The sequence below is a fragment of the Puntigrus tetrazona genome, chromosome 2 (genome assembly GCF_018831695.1).
Source record: "Puntigrus tetrazona isolate hp1 chromosome 2, ASM1883169v1, whole genome shotgun sequence".
NCBI lineage: Eukaryota > Metazoa > Chordata > Actinopteri > Cypriniformes > Cyprinidae > Puntigrus > Puntigrus tetrazona.
Window position 1 is genome coordinate 1,598,304 of NC_056700.1, and position 18,778 is coordinate 1,617,081.

Below are 18,778 nucleotides of genomic sequence, written 5' to 3' on the forward strand. Positions count from 1 at the left end.
TTAATACGACGGACAGGCTTGACGTACAAGAGCTTGACTCTCAAACATTTACATGATTTGAGTCGTTTGGGCATGTTTATTATATTCTCTTCTGAAGGCTTGGATTAAGTATGAGATGGAGAGACCTCTTTATATTAGGTGGTCTTAAATACTAAAGACTATGGAAACTGCATGTAATTGAGGTATGGTTATGTTCAGGAGTACGTGTTGGGTTAGGGTTAAATGAGTTAAGAGTGTTGGGTTACAGTTAACGGTGTAACTACAACTCAAGCACTTTAAATGTAGTTAAGTATGTATACAAGTATACTGTAACCAGTGGTTAAACACATAGTTACAGGAATAGTTCAACCAAAAAGGAAAATTCTGTCATTTACTTCCCTTCCAGTTTTTTTCTGTTGAACACAAAAGAAGATATTTTGAAGAATGTAAGTAACCAAACAATTTTTTTTCCACAGCTGATGCCATTTTACAGAGCAGAGTGGCTCAGCCAATGGCTGATGTACTGGTCAACCTATAGAATAGGAAAAAATATTCTAGAAGTGGGGACCAGAAAATGTCAGAATGTATATTTTTAGGGTAACAATCTATTAGGCTACCTAATATGTGACCAAAGTGTCTCAAATTTCATAAACAAACAATTTATGGTGCATAGAAAAACAAGTCTTTCACTTATGTCACTAATGTTGTACATTTTTTTGATTAAGTCAAAAATGAGTACAAATGCCATGAGAAAACATCAACGGAGAAACCCTTGTTTTTTTTATTTTTGGTCCAAGCGTTTACTTGGGACAGTAGTACATGACATAATATGTGAGGTGTAGCCAGTGAGTCTTGAGTATTGCATGAACGTACCTCCTGTCTTACATCCATCTCGTTCTCAGACAGCTAGGCTTTCAGAGGTACAAATACAGTTTTTTTTTTTTTGATTGGAATGGATTATAAACCATCATACGAGAACTACCTGGGCATAATCGTTCAGAAAAACCCGTCCTTACATAATTTATCACGCCGAACTCAATGTGACGACTTATGCAACAAGTTTTACGAATGATTCACACAGAAACTCATTGTGCTCGTGTGTCAGCCGAAGACTCAGCTGAAAAGAAAAAGAAGGTGTCGTTTGTCCCAGAACCTCCAAAAACCCTCAGGTGGTCTAAGAATTAAACTCTGGAAGACACTGGCTGAAAATTAAACAAGGTCGCGGACATGGAATGCTACTTCGGTGGAATGTGACTGCTGAATAAGATCTGTGTGTGTTTAACAAGCTTTGAGAAACAGCAAAACGGGGTTTTGGGTTCATGATCATACGCAGGAAGCAAAATGACAGCTAAGGAATGCTTCTGATATTTGGCTTGCTCATAACATGAGCCTGACATTTTTAAAGCAAAGGGCGTTTTTCTCTTCTTCTGGGTCTACAATGCAGCACCTCTTCAACCTGAATTGACTTTAAGACACATGAAACAAACATAGGCAGACACTCATATTTGGCATTTTAGAGCAGTTAACTACATTGGTGGTTTGTGTTTAAACCAACTGGCAAAGTGTTTCAATAAATATGAACCAAATCAGTATTTATTTTTTTTCTTCAGAGCCACCTGAGGGTCGGTCAAAAGCATGCAGAGGTCCTGGGTAAAAGGTCCAAGGTAAATCCTTACTGTATTTAAAAGATTTCCTTTAAAGCAACGTTCAAGGCATCTCTCCTTCACATAAATAACAATGAAATGTACATTCAAAAAAAAGAAAAAAAGTATAAATTGTCAATATCATGAATGAGGGTAAACCAGTCCATGTGTCTGCTACATGAATGTCTTCAAACCCTCATCATTATAGAAGTCTTTAAAGACAAAGTATCCAAACCGATTGATTGATCACGATTGCTGCGATGATGTGTCCATAGTTTATATGAGCGCGGTCCCATCAAGCGGTTTGTGAACTGATGAATATATACACCGTCCATTGAATTCAATTTTTGTTTCTTCCACAAACTGGATCTTCACAAAAATGATCAAGGCAGTAATGCAGGAATCAAAAACAGTACAGTAACTAAGAAGTGGCTGCTCCTGTTGCGTGTGTGAGTCAGTGAGGTATGAATGTGTGTGTGTGTGTGTGTGTGTGTGTGTGTGTAGTCAGGCAGCTTTGTGATGGATTGATTGAATAGCTTCTGAAGTTGAGGCTCACTGAGGTCTATGGTCCTGTAAAAAACAACTTCTCAAGCCACTGGGGACGCAAGGGTCAGGTGTCATCATCTGTGTCCTCTATCAGGACTTTGGTGTCTCGGACCTTTGACCTGAAAACAAAAAAAGAAAAAGATTTTTTGTGAGTTGGAGAACCACTAATTAAAATCAATTCTGAAGAAGGAATCTCATTCTTATGTATTCTCCATCTATTCTACATCTTTGTGTCTGTGAGGTTGAGCGTACTGGGAGGAGAGGCGTGGTCTTCTCAAGGACATGCTGTAGCTCCTCTTCCAGTTCTTCTTTCCCTGTCTGTTCCTGACACCATCCTCCTGGTCCATCATCTGCTCCAGCAGCGTCTGGTCATCAGCATTTAGAGGCGCTACTGAGATGTCCCGCACAGCTCTGAACTCACCACAGTTATTAAGGTGCTCGTTCTCCAGGCGGAAGAAGTTCCAAACAAAACGCCTAAAACATACAACGGATTATAAGGATGGATTACTTTAGCATTTCCTGCTAAAAATTCATATGCAATTATTCGAGCAGACATCGATGGGCATGAAAGCCTGATAAATATAAACAAAGTGAATGAATAAATTAGTGTTGTTTTCTGACTGGTTAATAAAGCATTCCCGTAAAGCAAAAATAGAAAACAGCTGACATGAATAACCATCATTTCAATGAGGTCAACTATTAAAGGAAAATATCACCCAAAAATGTTACATTTTTGAAAATTTCACCCTCAAGGAATCCAAAATTTCATAAATTGCTTCTTGAACTGGAATTGTGTGGATTACTTGTCAATTATTATGATGTTTTTTTATCAGCAGACCCTGAGTGTAGAGGAACCACTGGTGAGCAAGTGATGTAATGCTAATTGTTTTCCCAAATTTGTGAGGAAGAAACAAACTCATTTACATCTTTAATGGCTTTAACGGATATAAGCTAATGTGCTCACCTGAAGACCTCCAGTGGTGCGAGCACAGTTGCCAAAATATCAGAAATGTTTGGGAATGTAGTCACAACCCCCAGAGAAAGTGGAATGGTCCATGCAAAGCGTAAGATTACATCTTCTATTATGGCACAGTAGTAGTAAGCCTGTTTAAAGACAGCACACAAATCAAGACAATGCAAATGCCGTAAGGAGGACAGTGCTGTTTAAGAACATTTAAATTTAAAGCATTCTTACTTTCTGTGGATATACAATCTCCTCTCTGAGGAGGGTGTTCTCCCCTGCATTACGGTCAAAAAGACCCCAATCCATCTTCAGGTCCCACAATAAGGTGTAGCATGAATTGATGATCTTGCAGGCAATCACCAGGTAAAAGAAGACCTGACCTTCTGGAAGAGCTAATGATATAAGAGAGCACAAGTTACATGACTGTAAACTTAGCTGCATGGCGTTCCCATTCTACCAGGCCAAAAATGTGTTTTAGACTTGTTTTGAATGGAAACAAAAATGTCATGTTGGGTAAACAAAGAATTTCAATCAGTATCCAAAGCATCTGATGTTCAGGTAAAGAATGTAACCGCTCATGTACTTACTTTCATGCGTCTTATAGAGCGCAGAAAAGATGACCACAAAGAAGGTAGTGGAGTATTTGCCAGCATTGACCAAATGAGGGAAGGCACGCTTTGTGTCCCGATAACGTCTCAGGCACTGCACAAACCGGAACCAGGCAGGCAAACACTGGATTACAGCTCGTACTCCATACGAGTATGAGTGACATATTCCTGCACCTGATTTGAAAGAAGAAAAACAACACATCAACCCGTTTTCAATAACTAATAAAAACTAATCAATGCCTAATAAAAAACATTTTGAATCCACAAAGGCAATAATGTTTATCTGGATACCCTCTTTACTCAATCCCCCATCAGATCCGGACCAATTCAATTCCATGCTGTAGAAACAGATCATGTACTCCAGGTCCATCAAAACCACTACTAGAGAGTTGAGCTGGTCAGCCAGCCAGAAATCAGCAAACCCCACTCTGTGAAATGGTGCTGTGACCACTCGAAACTATGAAGAGAAAAAGGTGGACAATAAATCAGGAGAAACAAGGAAATAACCAGCTTAACGAATTGCAAATGGAATATTAAAGTGTGACAAATGCTCTTGTGTGATGCGAAATTCTCCTGGCTCTTACCAGTAATTTGAGTAGCCAGAAGCGAGATTTGTAGTAGCACGTTTTAAAAGGGTTGATAAGGAAGAAGAAGAAGAACCCATAGAGAGCTAGAGGGTTCGCTTGTATAGGGATCATTGTGTGCTGAGCGAAGATGCAGGACAGAATACTAACACACCAAAGAACTCCAAGGAAACCAGCAATCTGCATGAAAACAGAGAGAAACACATGTATAAACTGGTTCTTTACACTGTTTAAGCCTGTCAGGAAATTTGACAGGAGTTCAGGACTGCTAAATCTCTAAACGTATAAAGCGGCAGTCAAAATAAAGAGGGATCTGTGATTTTTTTTGAACACATATACAGCTGTTCTTTTTTCAAAAACTTATGAATTGGTAAATTCAAAGAGTCGAATGGAATGAAGGACGAAAAAAATATTAAGCAACAGTATTATATTTAACCACGTGTTGCAGTTACCTTGTTCAGAACCTCAATCACAGATTTCTAATTACCTCAAAGAGATGCTGATGGGACAGGTTATTGCGGGGGTTGAGCTCAAATATTAAGACATGGTTCACTCCAGCCTGCCTCCATCCATACGTGTTGATGCCCAATAAAAAAAGGAACTCGATGAGCAGGAAACCACCCCGATAAATTCTCACTAAAGGCCAAACACTCTTCTCCTTTCCATCAAGAAGTTTAACCACACCTGCAGTTGTGCAAAACATAATTGTCAAAACAACAAAATGATCGCAGGGTTGCATTAACGCTGTTTAAAACAACTTTAGAGAAGTAACTAAAAGCTTCATTAAAAATAGCAGTTTTCGAAAAGGTGTCTGAGAGGTTATATACCTGTGATAATGACCGTGACTATTAAAGCAACAAAGACACCACAGTAGAGTCCTACTCTAAAAGTAGTCCATGCTGGTGCAGGCTAAAACAAAGAACACAGGATTGTGAGATGTTTGTGTCCGTTAAACAGTACTAATGAAAGGTGTTTTAGTAAAGTCATTGAGTGTCCTACTTGTGCTGCTCCCAATGGGGGCACTCGGAGCCTCTTCATGGCTTTCTGTCGGTCTCCTCCTTCCAACTCTGTGGTAACAAGGCCCTGGGGATTTGAGAACATACTGTCAGAATAACTAACCACTACAATTCAACTGAACAGAGAGTGATTTTTGTTTGAAATTCTTAGATTTAAAGCGAAAAGAGTCATTTGAGTATATGGTACCTCAGTTTCAGAGATGAGCTGAGTGATCTTCTTACAGGTGTAAAAAGGAGCCACTTCAACATGGGCCACACGCCAGTCAGCGCCTCGTGCCGTTTCAAAGATCTTGTCATGTTTCTTTAAAATCTTCCGAAATCCTGTGAAGTTTAGATTCTGACAAAGAGAAAGCAGTTGCACTTTAAATGAGTTTCACTTCAAAGAATGGCTGATTGGAAAATAATAAAAAAGAAAAACGTTGATTTTAGATGTATCATATTCAAATAAGAATTGTGAAAAAACAACCGAAATTATAAGAAAGTTATTATGTGCATGTCCAATCCACCAAACGTCATGGCACGATTTCCAATATTCAAGGCTTTTCTTAGGCTACGTTCAGACTGGAGGCAAAAGTGGCTCGATCCAATTTTTTGCACAATTTTTTTTCCGTACTAAGCACTAGAGCTTGTAAAAGGTAGCCTAATAGTGTTTTGCATACTCTCTGACCTGGTAGTTCTGCAGCAGGATGAGGCTGAGGTAGAACTCGCTGAAGGCCAGCTGCAGGTCTTTGATATTGCGATGTTTACAGCGCTCCTGCTGTGACATGTGGAAGACAGTACGGCGGCGGCGCAGACCCGTGGCTCGACTGCTCTCTCGCTGTGCATCCAGAGAAGACTGCAGCTCATTCTGCAGCGTGGCGAATCGTCGCTGTGCTTCTGCAAGCTTCTCTGTGTCACAAAAGAATGGATACATCATAAGTATGTGACGCAGCTGGATATATCTGGTCTAATTATGAATGTCGATTCATGTCCAGGGCTCCTTACAGATAAACTTCTATTACCTTCTATTAAGCACGAACTGTAATAATATTGAATTTGATGAGCAATAAAGACAATCCTCCACACATCACAACCAGTCATTTCTAATGTGTTAAACAAATTACTTGTTGCATAGACCGACACTTACTGAATGAAAAAAATATATATGAATATTAAAAAACTTGAGTAACAAGCCCACAAAACTGCATATGACTTCTTTCAATTTATTGGCTCATACAACGCTCTTTCAGCATGAATTCAAATTTCAAGTTTTCATGGCCACAATGTAACACTTGACTGCTAACCTTTTTTTATTTTGTAAACAAAGCCTTGTCCTTCACTCATTCCAAACATTCACATCACAAAACACTCATATGAATGTGCAAAAATGGTGTGGTTATCAAGGTAAGCCATAAAGCCCTATTTTATGTTAACTTTAAATGAAGAATCATAATTGATTATGAATAATCGCTGAGCCCCTGGTTAGATAACAAACAAGTGGTCACGGGCCAAAATGAGAACTGTTAGAAAAAGAGAAAGCAGGTGGTTATTTCAAACAAAAACAAAAAAAACAGCAGTCCTGATTAAATGCCAGTCCTGGGTTTAGCTCAGGGGCTTTAATTTCTGTTTTTGCAAAGTTAAATCTCTGTGATGGGTTATCAGTCACTGTAAATACTAAAGCAGACATAAAGTGTGGGCTTCACGTTAAACAAGTCTAATGTTCACACTTAGTTACCTGAATAGAATGTGTTGATTTTGGCCAGCTCCTTCTCACATGTTTGGAAGAACTTCTCCTCAAACTTGGCATAGTATCTCTTGACAGTGTCTTCATCTGTGACTAAAGAACGGAGCAACCGTGAAAATATTATTCAGCAAAACACACAGACACACAAAGAGAAAAAGAGGAAAAGAAACTTAAGGAAAACTTTGTTTTCTCTCACAGCTTCTTGAGGTTGTGTGTATATATGTGGGAAAGAAAAAAAGGCAGTGAAGAGCAGCATGTCGGATTAATTTGTTGGACCTTCTAAATATGACTTCAGGATCTGAAATATCATTGGCTAAAAAGCAAGCAGGTTCACACTGAAAATGTTATTCTTGTTTATTTCTTGTTATTTCTGTTTAGATACAACAAGGTAAAGTCATTACAAGCATTTAGAGAAGATTCAAATTAACCTTTTTGCAAGTGAAATCTGATTAAAATAAGGGTCAAAAACAGAATGAATAAAAAGGAGCTATAATGCATGTTGAAGTCACTGGAATACACTCTACTGAGGCAACTGAGGATACCCTTTTGGACCAACAACCAATTCATCTGGTAACGTTGTTGCATTAATTGCACAAGGAAACAGTGGTCTAAACGACAACAGAATCATTAAGTCCACACATATAAACTGCCACAGAATTCCTGAGATCTGGAAAGACCCATATAAATGTTGTAAAATCTAGCATTACACTGGGTCTACATTTGATGCAAGCAGTGTGATGCAATGAAAGAACCCATTATAACTTGTGATTTTGTCCACACTACACAGTACACCGATACCCTGATGCTCCAAATGTTTGTGCAGCTTCCAACAGCAGGACAAATGGATTTGGAAAGTTTGCTTTTACACAGCCAGTGTAGACAACCATTGAAGATATTATGAAGAAAGCTGAAGTGAAAACAACACTGGACCGCACAGACTATGAAAAAAATTTGACAAAAAAAAAAGAAAAACATGTCTGGTGTTTATTTGTTTTGCCTTTGTATTGCAGGTATTTGCAGTAAAACAATAATACTGTGAATTATTGAACAGTTTTAACAGTTCTCAATTTTCAATATATGTTAATAAGTTTTATTTTACTGTGATGGCAAAGCTGAAATTTCAGAAGAAATTACTCTTTAGTGTCACATGGTCCTTCAGTAATCTTTGTAATATTTTGTGGAAACTGTGATGCTTTTTCCAGGATTCTCTGATGAACAGAAAGTTTACTTGATGAACAGCATTTACTTAAAAACCTTTTTTTGTATCAATGTATCCTTGTTGAATAAAAGCATTAATAAAAACTCTGCACAGTGGTGTACCTTTTTTGCATTCTGCATAAGAAAGAATGCATGGAAGTAAATGGCGACAGAAATTTCATTTTTGGTTGAAGTATCACTTTAAGGAATCCCTGTATAATTATTCTGCGTCATGTCTTTCCAAGATCCATTGTCTGAGAACCAAACGTCAAGACTAATTAAGTCGGCATGGTCTTAAATCACAATAATCATAACAGTTCACAGGTCGTGACTTCAAACATTTACAGTTAGGGGGCATGTGAAGTTTCTGTTGACTGTAAATACTTTTGACACCATAGAGACGTAACTGCATGATATTCCCCTCTGAGGAACAAAACGCAGAGCGCAATGACAGTAAGTCTGGTTGATACTGTCCAGACAGACAGACAATGAATCACTATCGCAGGGCTCTCAGACTTGGGAAAATGACTCACGGCTTAAAAAAAAAAAAAAAAAAAAACACTTTATCCTAAGAACATTTTAAGAAATTAGGAAATTCACATTGGTGCAAAGACATATTTAACTCTTCAAACGAAGAGGCCAGTGAAGAGAATATCGTTACATGGGTTTGTGGAATCCAGAGTAAAACAAATGAGGAAAGAGAGGGAGGTTTACTTTGCGCACATTATTACTCGTATTTCATCTACCAAAGCTCAAGCAACGTGGCCTGTATGTGGTTCAAAAACACGTGTCACCTGACGAAACTAAAACATGACTCTCAGCTGCAAACCTTGAAACGCTAGACTCACAAAACAACCCACAATCCTACACTTCCACAACAAATACTGTTAGTCTAGTCTATTAGGCTTTGATCATAAATAAGCCACATTTAAGAATCATTAATGTGCAAGTTTTATTAGGTATCCAAGATTTATAAGGAACTGGATCCTTGATCAAAGTACTCAGTTCAACAAATTCTTACGGGTCAAAAATCTCTGAGTAAGCGCTTGACTTATCACATGATAAGTCACATATCAGTTACTATAAAACCCTCAGGTAAACAACTAAGAAATATTTAAGGTTATGATGGCCATTTGAGGTACAGCGAGTTCATTATTGTGTAAAAACACTTCAACGGGTTGAAAGGGTTAAGTTGACTCTGGGTTATTCTCATGATAGACTGTTTGGTCTGATCTGATCCTGTGTTAATACTGGATTACTCCAGCTCTACAGCAGGGAGTCCCTCTCTGCACTGGTTTAGGTAACCCTCCCCAGTGAGACCTTCAGCTGGGTCAATCTGTCTGGCCTGCTATGAAAGCACACAGCTCAGTTTCATATCAGCTCAGCAGGGATGAACATACACAGCTGAAGCTCTTGAGAAAGAAAATAAACTACTTGAACTGAAATCTTCCAGGGAATGCATGACCTTAGAGAGGTACCCTCTGTGTTTATTTAAACCTAACACACAACAGTTCTGGACTTGCTGCTTTCTGTACTTTGGACCAGTGATTGATCAATGTATCGGTTACCTGGTAATTTTTACATTACTGGCCAATAACAGTATCTCCTTTGCATCGGTCACTGAAAAGCCCATATCAAGAAGCTACTTCTTTTGTCATTCCAGGTCAGTGATTAAATTCACACAAAACTATGGCTGCAACAGCTAATCAATAAAATCGACAACAAATGTCACTACTGGTGTGTGCCCTGTGCATGTAGAATCTTCTTCAATGACATAGAGAGAAATGCATTTTTAACAAAAACAAAACAAAAAAAGAGCAACATGCAAGGGTTCAGAAATTTGTCCAAAATACACTGATAAAACATTTATTACACTTAGATTTAAAACTGACCATATTGTAAGTACTGATATTTCTATAATAACTATAACTGAAGAAAAATGTGAAGCATAGCATGATATATACATATGCACAGTTGTTCAAGTGTTATGCAGCAGTAACACCTTCTACAAATCTAAAAGGTTACAAAAGATGTCAACTTCAAATAAATGCCATTCTTTTGAATGTTTTACATCAAAGGATTTTGAAAAATAAATTTGCATTTGGTTTCCACAAAAACAGCAGCACAATGACAGTAATTAAAATAAGCTGAGAACGAAGCTTTTAAAATCACAGGAATATATGACATTTTTTAAGAACACTCTTCTATATTAATGTGTTAAAAATAATATTGTAAGTTGTAATAATATCTAAAAATATTACAAATTGTAACTTTATATCTGATCAAATGAATGCAGCCTTTAGCGAGAATAAGAGAAAAAAAAAGAAAACAAAAACACAGAAATAACCTTAAGTCCAGATTTTGTGTGTGTGTGTGTGTGTGTGTGTGTATATATATATATATATATATATATATATATATATATATATATATATATATACACACATTTAAAAACTGAAGAGTAAAATAAAAAAAAACAAAAAACAACAGCAATTGACCGGTCACTTTGTAACTGCCAATTCTCTTTTACTCTATACCTTGTTCTAGTATTGTCTGCCTTTATTGTTGTCTTCAGTCCTCCTGACTGTCTAGTGCAGCGTTTCTCAACCCAATACTGTCCATTTTGGCCACGTTCACACAGCAGCAGAATACAGTCGTCAATCCTGCATTTGAGTCCTTAATACAGTTATGTTTATACACAGTTTGGCTCCCATCAGTTTTGTGTTCTGTTTAAACATGTTTCAGATGTTAACACACACGTCTGTGTAATTTAAGAAGGAACCGTATTGTGCTTCGATATTACACAGCTTTGAAAGAATTGCGTACCTGGACGAAATCTCAATTAAGAAATTTAGGTGCTATGATCTCATTCTTAAGACTGTAAAGCACCGCCAAATAAAAACGCTCATAAAGCGCTCACGTAACTTTGTACGCAAACACTTAAAATTAGAGGTTTATGACTTCAAACACCTGCTCCATCAGCCCTTTCCGATATCCGTCATCAAGAAAAATCAGCATCTTATTAACGAAAAACCCTCGTCATGCAGGTTCCCCTCCAAAATAACAGCTTTACTTAAACAATCCCATTAGCTACACTTATCACCACCCATAAAAACCACAAACTTTGACAGAAGATTACAGTTATTTCTAGATAATCACAACTACCATCATCCCACAGCTTAGAAAAACACCCAGTATGCAGGTTTATGGCTCTCTGTGAGCTTTAGCGCTGGAGTAGGAAAAAATTTACATGTGTTTGTGTGTGTGCACCTGCACGTGCCGTAACCTTTGGATGCAAATCACCGCTTATCTGAGCACTAGAACAGTCCTCCGTAAGTTTTCATCAGCCGTGGGTCTTGAGCTGAACCCCAGGAACTAACAGATAGCATGACATTACAACCGAGACAAAGGTTTTCCTTATCACCCATGTTTAGACGTTATAATCTGACGAAGCAATTCAATTACACACTGCGCTAAGGATAACTACACTTCACATGTTCGCTGTAGTGAGGTAACCTTACCCTGATTTTAGGTCAGGATTTGTCATTTCCAGTTAGTGCCATTAACAAACCAAAAAAAACACAAAGGCAGTTTTTTTTTTTTTTTTTTTTAGCTGTTTGACAAGTACTGTGAATGTGAAAACTGCCAGATGGTAGTCCAGTATAATGGGACAGAAGGTCCAATGGCATAATTTGATGCCCCTGGGATTTTACTGATGTTTACCAAAACTTTTTTTAATTAAATCTCTAATCTGAACGTTGAATGCACTACCTACAGAGAACACCATGCATAATAAGCATTTCTACAATGTAAAGTGTTACTGTAAACATACAGGTACATTCTAACAGTATTATACTGTATTTATTAATTTTTTTTAAATATGCTATATCAGTAACATGCTATATCTTTTACATAATGCCTATAAATGTACAGCGGTATTCTGTTTTCAGCCTGCTTCCTTGTAATTCAGTATCATAACGTAGAGGGATTGCATTGTGAGATTTATTCTTCTTTGTAAATATTTCAAGATGTATATCTACCAAATACATTTTAACTGCTCTATATTAGATCTACTCTTAAGGGTTTATAACTGACATGCAAGCAACATCGAAAAACATTTCGCATCTGCTGAAATTGCACAAGCTGCACCCAAAACATCTTTTTTCTGAAAACATGTGGGTGAGGTCGAACACAGAAGCTCAAGCAGCAGAGACACTAACAGGTGTTTGTTTTTGTACAAACACCAGAGAACTGCAAGCAAAGCAATTTCACAATTTAACAGTTGATGGGTTGTAAACTTCATACATGAAAAAAGCACCTTGAAGATCAATTTAATAAAAAGTTTATAGCTATAAAATTTGTAATGTAAACACACTACACATTTATAAATCAATAATAATCTAATGTCATTAAACACTGTAAAAGATTTATTTCATTGTTAGTCCATGATTCCATCAGTACCAAGGAACTTTATTATTTTCTATCCGTGTTAATCAGAGATGCCAATGCAAACTCAGCTGTGTTGTCAATTTGCAAAACCTGAGGTGAAGCCAACCAAAGGGTTTGTGACAACTGACATATATAGACACCCCATTGGACTGCTCCAGGCACATAGATGCAGTCGCCATCTTGGAACGGTGAAACTGTCTTCATTCATTCTGTGCGTGATTGTGTCATCTTTCGAATATTCAGTGATTATTCAGGGTAAAAGACAAGTTTTAATATGGTGGAGGGTTTACGTATAGCAGCCCACAGACATCTACGTATACATACTTTCGTTTAAGACGCCATCTTACTATTTCCCTCTTGGCGGATAGCATCGACTGACAGGCATAGCACTGACCATAAAACACCGGATTTGAAGCTCATCAGTCACACAGGATTAGTTTTTATATTATGTGCAAGTAACGTAATTGTTACTTCAGATGTTCTCTAGACTCTTCAAGATGGCGTTTTACTAGCATTGCCATTTTCAAAATGTTATGTGTATGTTTAATTTACCAACATTTAGGTCATTACCTGTTTCAAAATGACTGTTGTTAAGAAAGTCATTAAAACATTTGTAGTTAGCCTACCGTACATAATGAAGCAACTACATAGAAAGCGAATGTACGTACATAAAACACATCTTTTTACAGATTTCATTTACAGGTCTCTTTTTGCAATCAGTGAAATGATCCTATTACTGCCACTATGCAGTATGCGCTGTGTAAGGCAGAGTAGAGAACGTCAACTTTGAACTCGCACATTCCCAAAAAAATGTTTGCAGCATATGAGACTACTTTGGTCACAGCCTAAAGCCATAGGGATTAGGTATATGATAAACCTAATACTATAATCAAAACAAACCAAGGGTTTTACATTAATTGACAACAAAACCCACAATTATTCACTTTAAACTACTTTTTATAGTTTATAGTTTAACGAATAGTAAAGTGGTAATTACACTGTATTTGTTCATGTGCATTTATGGGCTAATTTCCGGAGTATGTTTGCATGCATTTACCTTCGATTGATGGGGCCTGATCCTGGGCCGAGTACAACATTTCTTTAAAAGCCTGTGGAGAAGAAAAGAACATGAAACACCATTTCCAGAGGTCAGACAATTGGCTTTCTTATTACACAGCAGCATGTGACTGGCACTGCGCCCGTTCTGACTGACAAGGGAAGCCCTGCCAGGATGCAGATGGACCCGAGACAGAAAGACATGAGTTCTTGGGCACAGAACAGGAAGTACTAAAACTAAAAGAAAGATAGAGGAAATGCTGTTTTTAACCGTGCCCAAATCTAGAATTGGATATCCCCTCTGTAAGAGACATAATGTCCTTGAATCAGAAAAAAAATGAGGACAAAGCATCGGTTACAACAGATACAAGCGGAGGAGACTATGAAGCATTTCTAATGGGATGCATTATTCGACTGGCCAATATTCATTTTAAACCTGTGAACTGAGATTGACAAATAATGCTACAATTCTGGGCCAATATATCTTAAATTATAACACGTGTACTCCAACTGTACTAAATACAGAGCCATAGATCAGCTTTCAGGTGATTGATTTGTGATACTGAACCCAATATTGCATGGCTTGTCAATAATCTACGGCTCTGTGTATTAACTGCTTCTCCATTTGAAAACAGGAGATTTATAGCTGATCAAAGAACTGGCTATACTTTCAAGCTGTGCACGAATATATACTGCAATATATTGCCCAGTCCTAAAATATTATATTTTTTCTTTAATGTGCAAAACATCTGGGAAATGTCACATTATTTTCACGTAGCTACTAATCCAACACAAGCTGGGAATGATTTGTGTGCAAGTCTGTCGCCATTTTATGCATCAATAAATCAAGAGTTGCCGTTGTTATCACTGTTAACTGTTCAATGACGTTGCCGTTCTTATCACTGTTAACCGTTTAGGAGTGACTCACGGTTTGACATGGAACTATACTTTATGAGATTCTGCATTTAAATGTGGTGTCTGTGTGGATGCTGAGCTCTAAAAATGAAAAATGTAATATTCAGAATAAATTACATGCAAAAAGCAATCTGAGAGAACAAAGAATGAGATCAGAGATGTCTGTTTTCTAATAATATTAAAAATAGCCTTCTGCACTACATAATGAATCCCTTATTTACATTGTATCTCAGGTTTTTCTCATCACTTATGGTCTTTAGCAGTGACAACAAAACTATTCAAACAGTTTTCTACACATATAGTATATATACAGAAGTAGAATGGGACCTGAGCTCAGTCATTGTGGTGTCAGCATCAAATTTCCTGACTGGTGCACCACTAGTAATTATGACATACGTCTAGCCACATCTTAGCGCAAAAGCACATAATCACCAGGAAACGGCTATTTTAAAAAGCATCTTAACTATGACAAAAATGTGCTTTATTTGACAGAATGCGTCGCATTAATATTAAGATTTAATTTAAAATAAAAACAGCAATGATATTGTAGAAAAAAATGGTATTTAACTGGCTTTTATGGATCACACTAGGTGAAAGGTCAAACAAATCCAGTGGAGAAGCACTGAGGAGTGAGAGAGGCAGGAACGTTGCCTGTGAAACTCAAATCAATAACAACCCATCGATATTTGGCTTGCCCTCTATCAGTCATCATGTCTCGCTGTTACATCACAGAGAAAAAAAAGAAATCACATGATCTCCATGATCTCCGTATTAAACAAAGCCAATAAAATAAATAATGAAATTAGACCCACAGTCATAGGCAGTTCTCTCTACTACAACTGCACTGAGATTTTTCATGAAATGTTGTGTGTGAACACTTTTAAAACTTATTTAGAACCCCGCTGAAATTCCTTACAGTGGCATTTCTTCCATGTTCAGCTCAGTATTTGACACTGACCTCAGCATGAACCTTACAGCACTGTAATAAGAGCGTGTGAGAAATGTCAGTGTTTTCTCTCGCTCTTGAACATCACTCTGAAACAGCTCCACACTTTAAAGTATTCTTTGGAATCTTCATTAGCAACACTACTTATACTCCAAAACGCCATGCAAATTTTTCATTTAAGACACTTTTTGCAGGATTGGGTCACTTAAATGAACTCCGTTAAGGTGGTTCGTTTGAATAAGTGTGAATGTTGCCATCTGAACTTTGGTGCACCAACAGGCTCCCTGAAAAGGGTAGTTAAACCGTGAGTTGGTTCAACTGAATTATTGATCCTAAGTGGACCAAAGACATAAAATGCACCAAAAACAGGACATGATATCAAAAACAAGCAAACAAACAAATAAAAAGTCATCATATTTTCTTGGGGACCCGCTGTCCAGCAAAGTTCACCCACAGCAGAACCAGCTAATCACGCTCTTCAGCAACGGCCTTGAATGACTGGCAATTTTATGAAATATACTGCATGTCATAAAAGCTGTCCAAACAGGTTGTGCCGTATCCTTTTTAAAAAAAAAGTGTTAAAAAAAGACTGCAAATGCTAAGCCAATCAGGACTAAACGTATGATTTACATTTTTTGCCTTGACCAAAAGAACCGAATTACAAGTATAAACACATCCTAAGTGAAGTAAGGAAAATTAAACTTAGAATGCTTTGACTGGTGAAAAAAACCTAAAACTGACGCCAAACAAGTGAAGTCAAATTCAAAAGCAAATACAGATTTGTAGTACAACGCGGATTCTAAGGAAGCCTGTTGAAAAAACAGAATCCTGTTAAAAAAATTAAAAAATAAAGCATTGGGGAACGTGGCCTTGACAGCTGCATCAGGGATGTTTACTTGTTCTATCAGCAGGCCTGCACAGTTCTACACCCAGGCCAGCATACACAACATTCCCATGACTAAGAAAAAGGTCTTAAACTCTGAGGCAGCCTTGCCTTTAGTTTTGACTTCAGCAGGCTTTTTTCAGACAGTGAAACATTTTTTCTTCTCTTTCCGAGCGTCAGGAATCATGTGATGGCCCCTCTCAGAACACAGAAATCAGCAGAAACGCTCATATCTCTAAATAAGCTGACATCAGCTCTGTCGAGACTGTGTGACACAAAAGAAAGGTCACAGAACATAACAAATCAACACGTTCATAGCGCCCAGTCACAGCGGGCAAAAAAGTAAATGTGCCGCCAAAGAGAGTGGACTAAAATTTCTTCTCGAGATCAGAACTGATCTCTCCTCAAGGCAGGTGAAGGGGGAATTACAAAGTCTAAGCCTGACAGAAAGCAAATCCATCAGCGTTTTTTTTTTTCCTGATATTGTTTATATTTGATTCAGCAATGCCTTACAAACACAATCCGCTGTGTACTACTCTCAAAAAGAGATGATGACTAATTAATTAGCAAATGTCCAAGGGGAAGGCAATAATCTCATTATGTGTAGGCCATTAAACCCTGAAGGAGCTGCAGTACACTAAAGCCCTGTCAACTCTAACTCAGTCCAGTGTCGAAGACAAAGAAAACTGCCTCGTATGCGCTCATGTGAAATAATGCAATTATGTAGTCTGCTAAACACTGCATTTTGGAGCTCTGGATCGCCGTCATATATGTTTGTTTTGAAGGAATGGCCCCTGCAGGTAATTACAGACCTGAAAAACAATGCAGATAACGACTGCACGGCGATGTGGAAAAAAAAAAAGAAGGTAGAATTTGATCACACTGCCCCTCCTAAATCTTCTACGTGAGCAATAAGTAGAGATGAAAATATGAGTGTGCTTGATTTTAGTCATTGTTACAAGCTTGATGAACTTGTTCGCCCAGTAAAATCTCAAATATTAAGCTTTCCTACTCATTAAAAAACACTGAGATCAGACTTCAATATCCAAATTGGGTGTTTAGAGATTTCTGTTCTCCAAACTGCATCCTGGAATCGAGCAGAAAAACAGGTGTTCGAGATGAATTTGACATTTTTATTTAGTCTTCTTATTGGTTTAGATTTTTTTTATATAATTACAAAGCTGGCCATGAACAGCCCGAAACATCTGGACTGATTCACCTGCATCCCTGATGTTCATATAGACTTACATTAGCTTTAAAGCTACCAGCTGTTAGCTTTCGGTTAGAGACTAACGCTGAACAAAAATGACAGTCGTCAAGAAACATTAATACAGATGCAATCCTGCCTTTCGTGTATATGTTACGTTATAACGACGGACGACTGATTTCAGACAAGCTCCGTGAGCTGAAGGAAAGCTGTCTGAGGTAAAATAGCTCAATGTCGCTTTTCCTCGGCTCTTACCTCATATTGAATGTATTGTTTCCTCCACTCCGGGGTGATGTGGGCAGACAGGTGCTCGGTGAATTTCATCTTTATGAATATTTCGGGGCGCTTTTCGTCTGAGGAGAGTCTCGAGCTGCTGGAAAATTACCAGTGAATCATCGCGAGCAGAAAATCACCCTCAGATTAACGGCTGTTTTTCGCTGCTCCGCGGCACACATTCAGGGCAAATATTGCGATATTTTCAAACAGCCGACCCCGGTTCTCCGCATTATCCCTTCGGGTGTTTTTTCGAGCGCTGCGTGAGGCTGACAGCGGCGGTTCAGCGGGCCGAAGGCGCTCCCGACAGAGGTTTTCTCTGCCCGATATCTGAAGCTGAGGCTCCAGCGGCCGCCATCATTGTCGGGGAATGACGTCACGGCGCGTCACCACAGAGGATGTTTTCCAGCTCGCGGCGCGACCGCTCGTGCCTCTTAAAATAATTACTGTGAATTATAGGCATGTGAAACCAAGGGCAAGTTATTCTTAACCCGGCGGTCCTAAAGGTGAAACGTTCCTCGTCGCGTAAATTTGAATTCGTGTCACTTGTTTATCATTGACAGTCCCAGCGTATCTAGGCTGAGTGACATGTTTCTCAATAGAGTCCAAGGCTCAATCTGCAAACCAGTTTCTCAGTTTTGTCTGGCATTTATGCATATATGTATAGTTTTTTTTACGCAGTTATCAATTTCGACAAGAGACGTGCATATTCCAGTGCACTTTTTCCCAAATGAAGACTCATTTTGCACCAGTGAGTCGGCAAATATGTATATTTAATAAACAACAGCA

At 38.1% G+C, this 18,778-nt stretch overlaps 1 protein-coding gene across 2 annotated transcripts; it reads right to left on the minus strand.

Moving 5' to 3' along the window:
* Positions 1 to 738: 738 nt before the first annotated feature.
* xpr1b (xenotropic and polytropic retrovirus receptor 1b) lies at positions 739 to 18,451 on the minus strand. Of its 2 annotated transcripts, XM_043262098.1 has the most exons (15): positions 17,972 to 18,430; positions 13,767 to 13,818; positions 7,055 to 7,156; positions 6,008 to 6,228; positions 5,528 to 5,677; positions 5,324 to 5,407; positions 5,152 to 5,233; positions 4,812 to 5,008; positions 4,325 to 4,504; positions 4,032 to 4,197; positions 3,720 to 3,914; positions 3,364 to 3,524; positions 3,133 to 3,272; positions 2,421 to 2,642; positions 739 to 2,287 (listed from the first exon to the last, which is right to left on the minus strand). In XM_043262098.1, exons 1-15 carry the CDS (start codon positions 18,038 to 18,040, stop codon positions 2,233 to 2,235), a joined length of 2,076 nt encoding a protein of 691 aa, XP_043118033.1. In that variant the 5' UTR covers positions 18,041 to 18,430; the 3' UTR covers positions 739 to 2,232. The 2 variants fall into 2 exon arrangements, with proteins under 2 accessions (XP_043118033.1, XP_043118040.1); XM_043262105.1 differs by lacking the exons at positions 739 to 2,287; positions 3,133 to 3,272 and having other exon boundaries at positions 2,463 to 2,642; positions 17,972 to 18,451.
* Positions 18,452 to 18,778: the final 327 nt, after the last annotated feature.

What these genes read in the sequence shown, in the direction of transcription:
- xpr1b (XM_043262098.1), bottom strand. Translation starts at nt 18,040, where the DNA reads ATGAAATTCACCGAGCACCTGTCTGCCCACATCACCCCGGAGTGGAGG. An exon ending in AACAATACATTCAATATGAG is followed by an intron (nt 13,819 to 17,971) that starts GTAAGAGCCGAG and finishes TCTTCTCCACAG; the next exon opens with GCTTTTAAAGAAATGTTGTA. An exon ending in TCTGGCTACTCAAATTACTG is followed by an intron (nt 4,198 to 4,324) that starts GTAAGAGCCAGG and finishes TTCTCTTCATAG; the next exon opens with TTTCGAGTGGTCACAGCACC.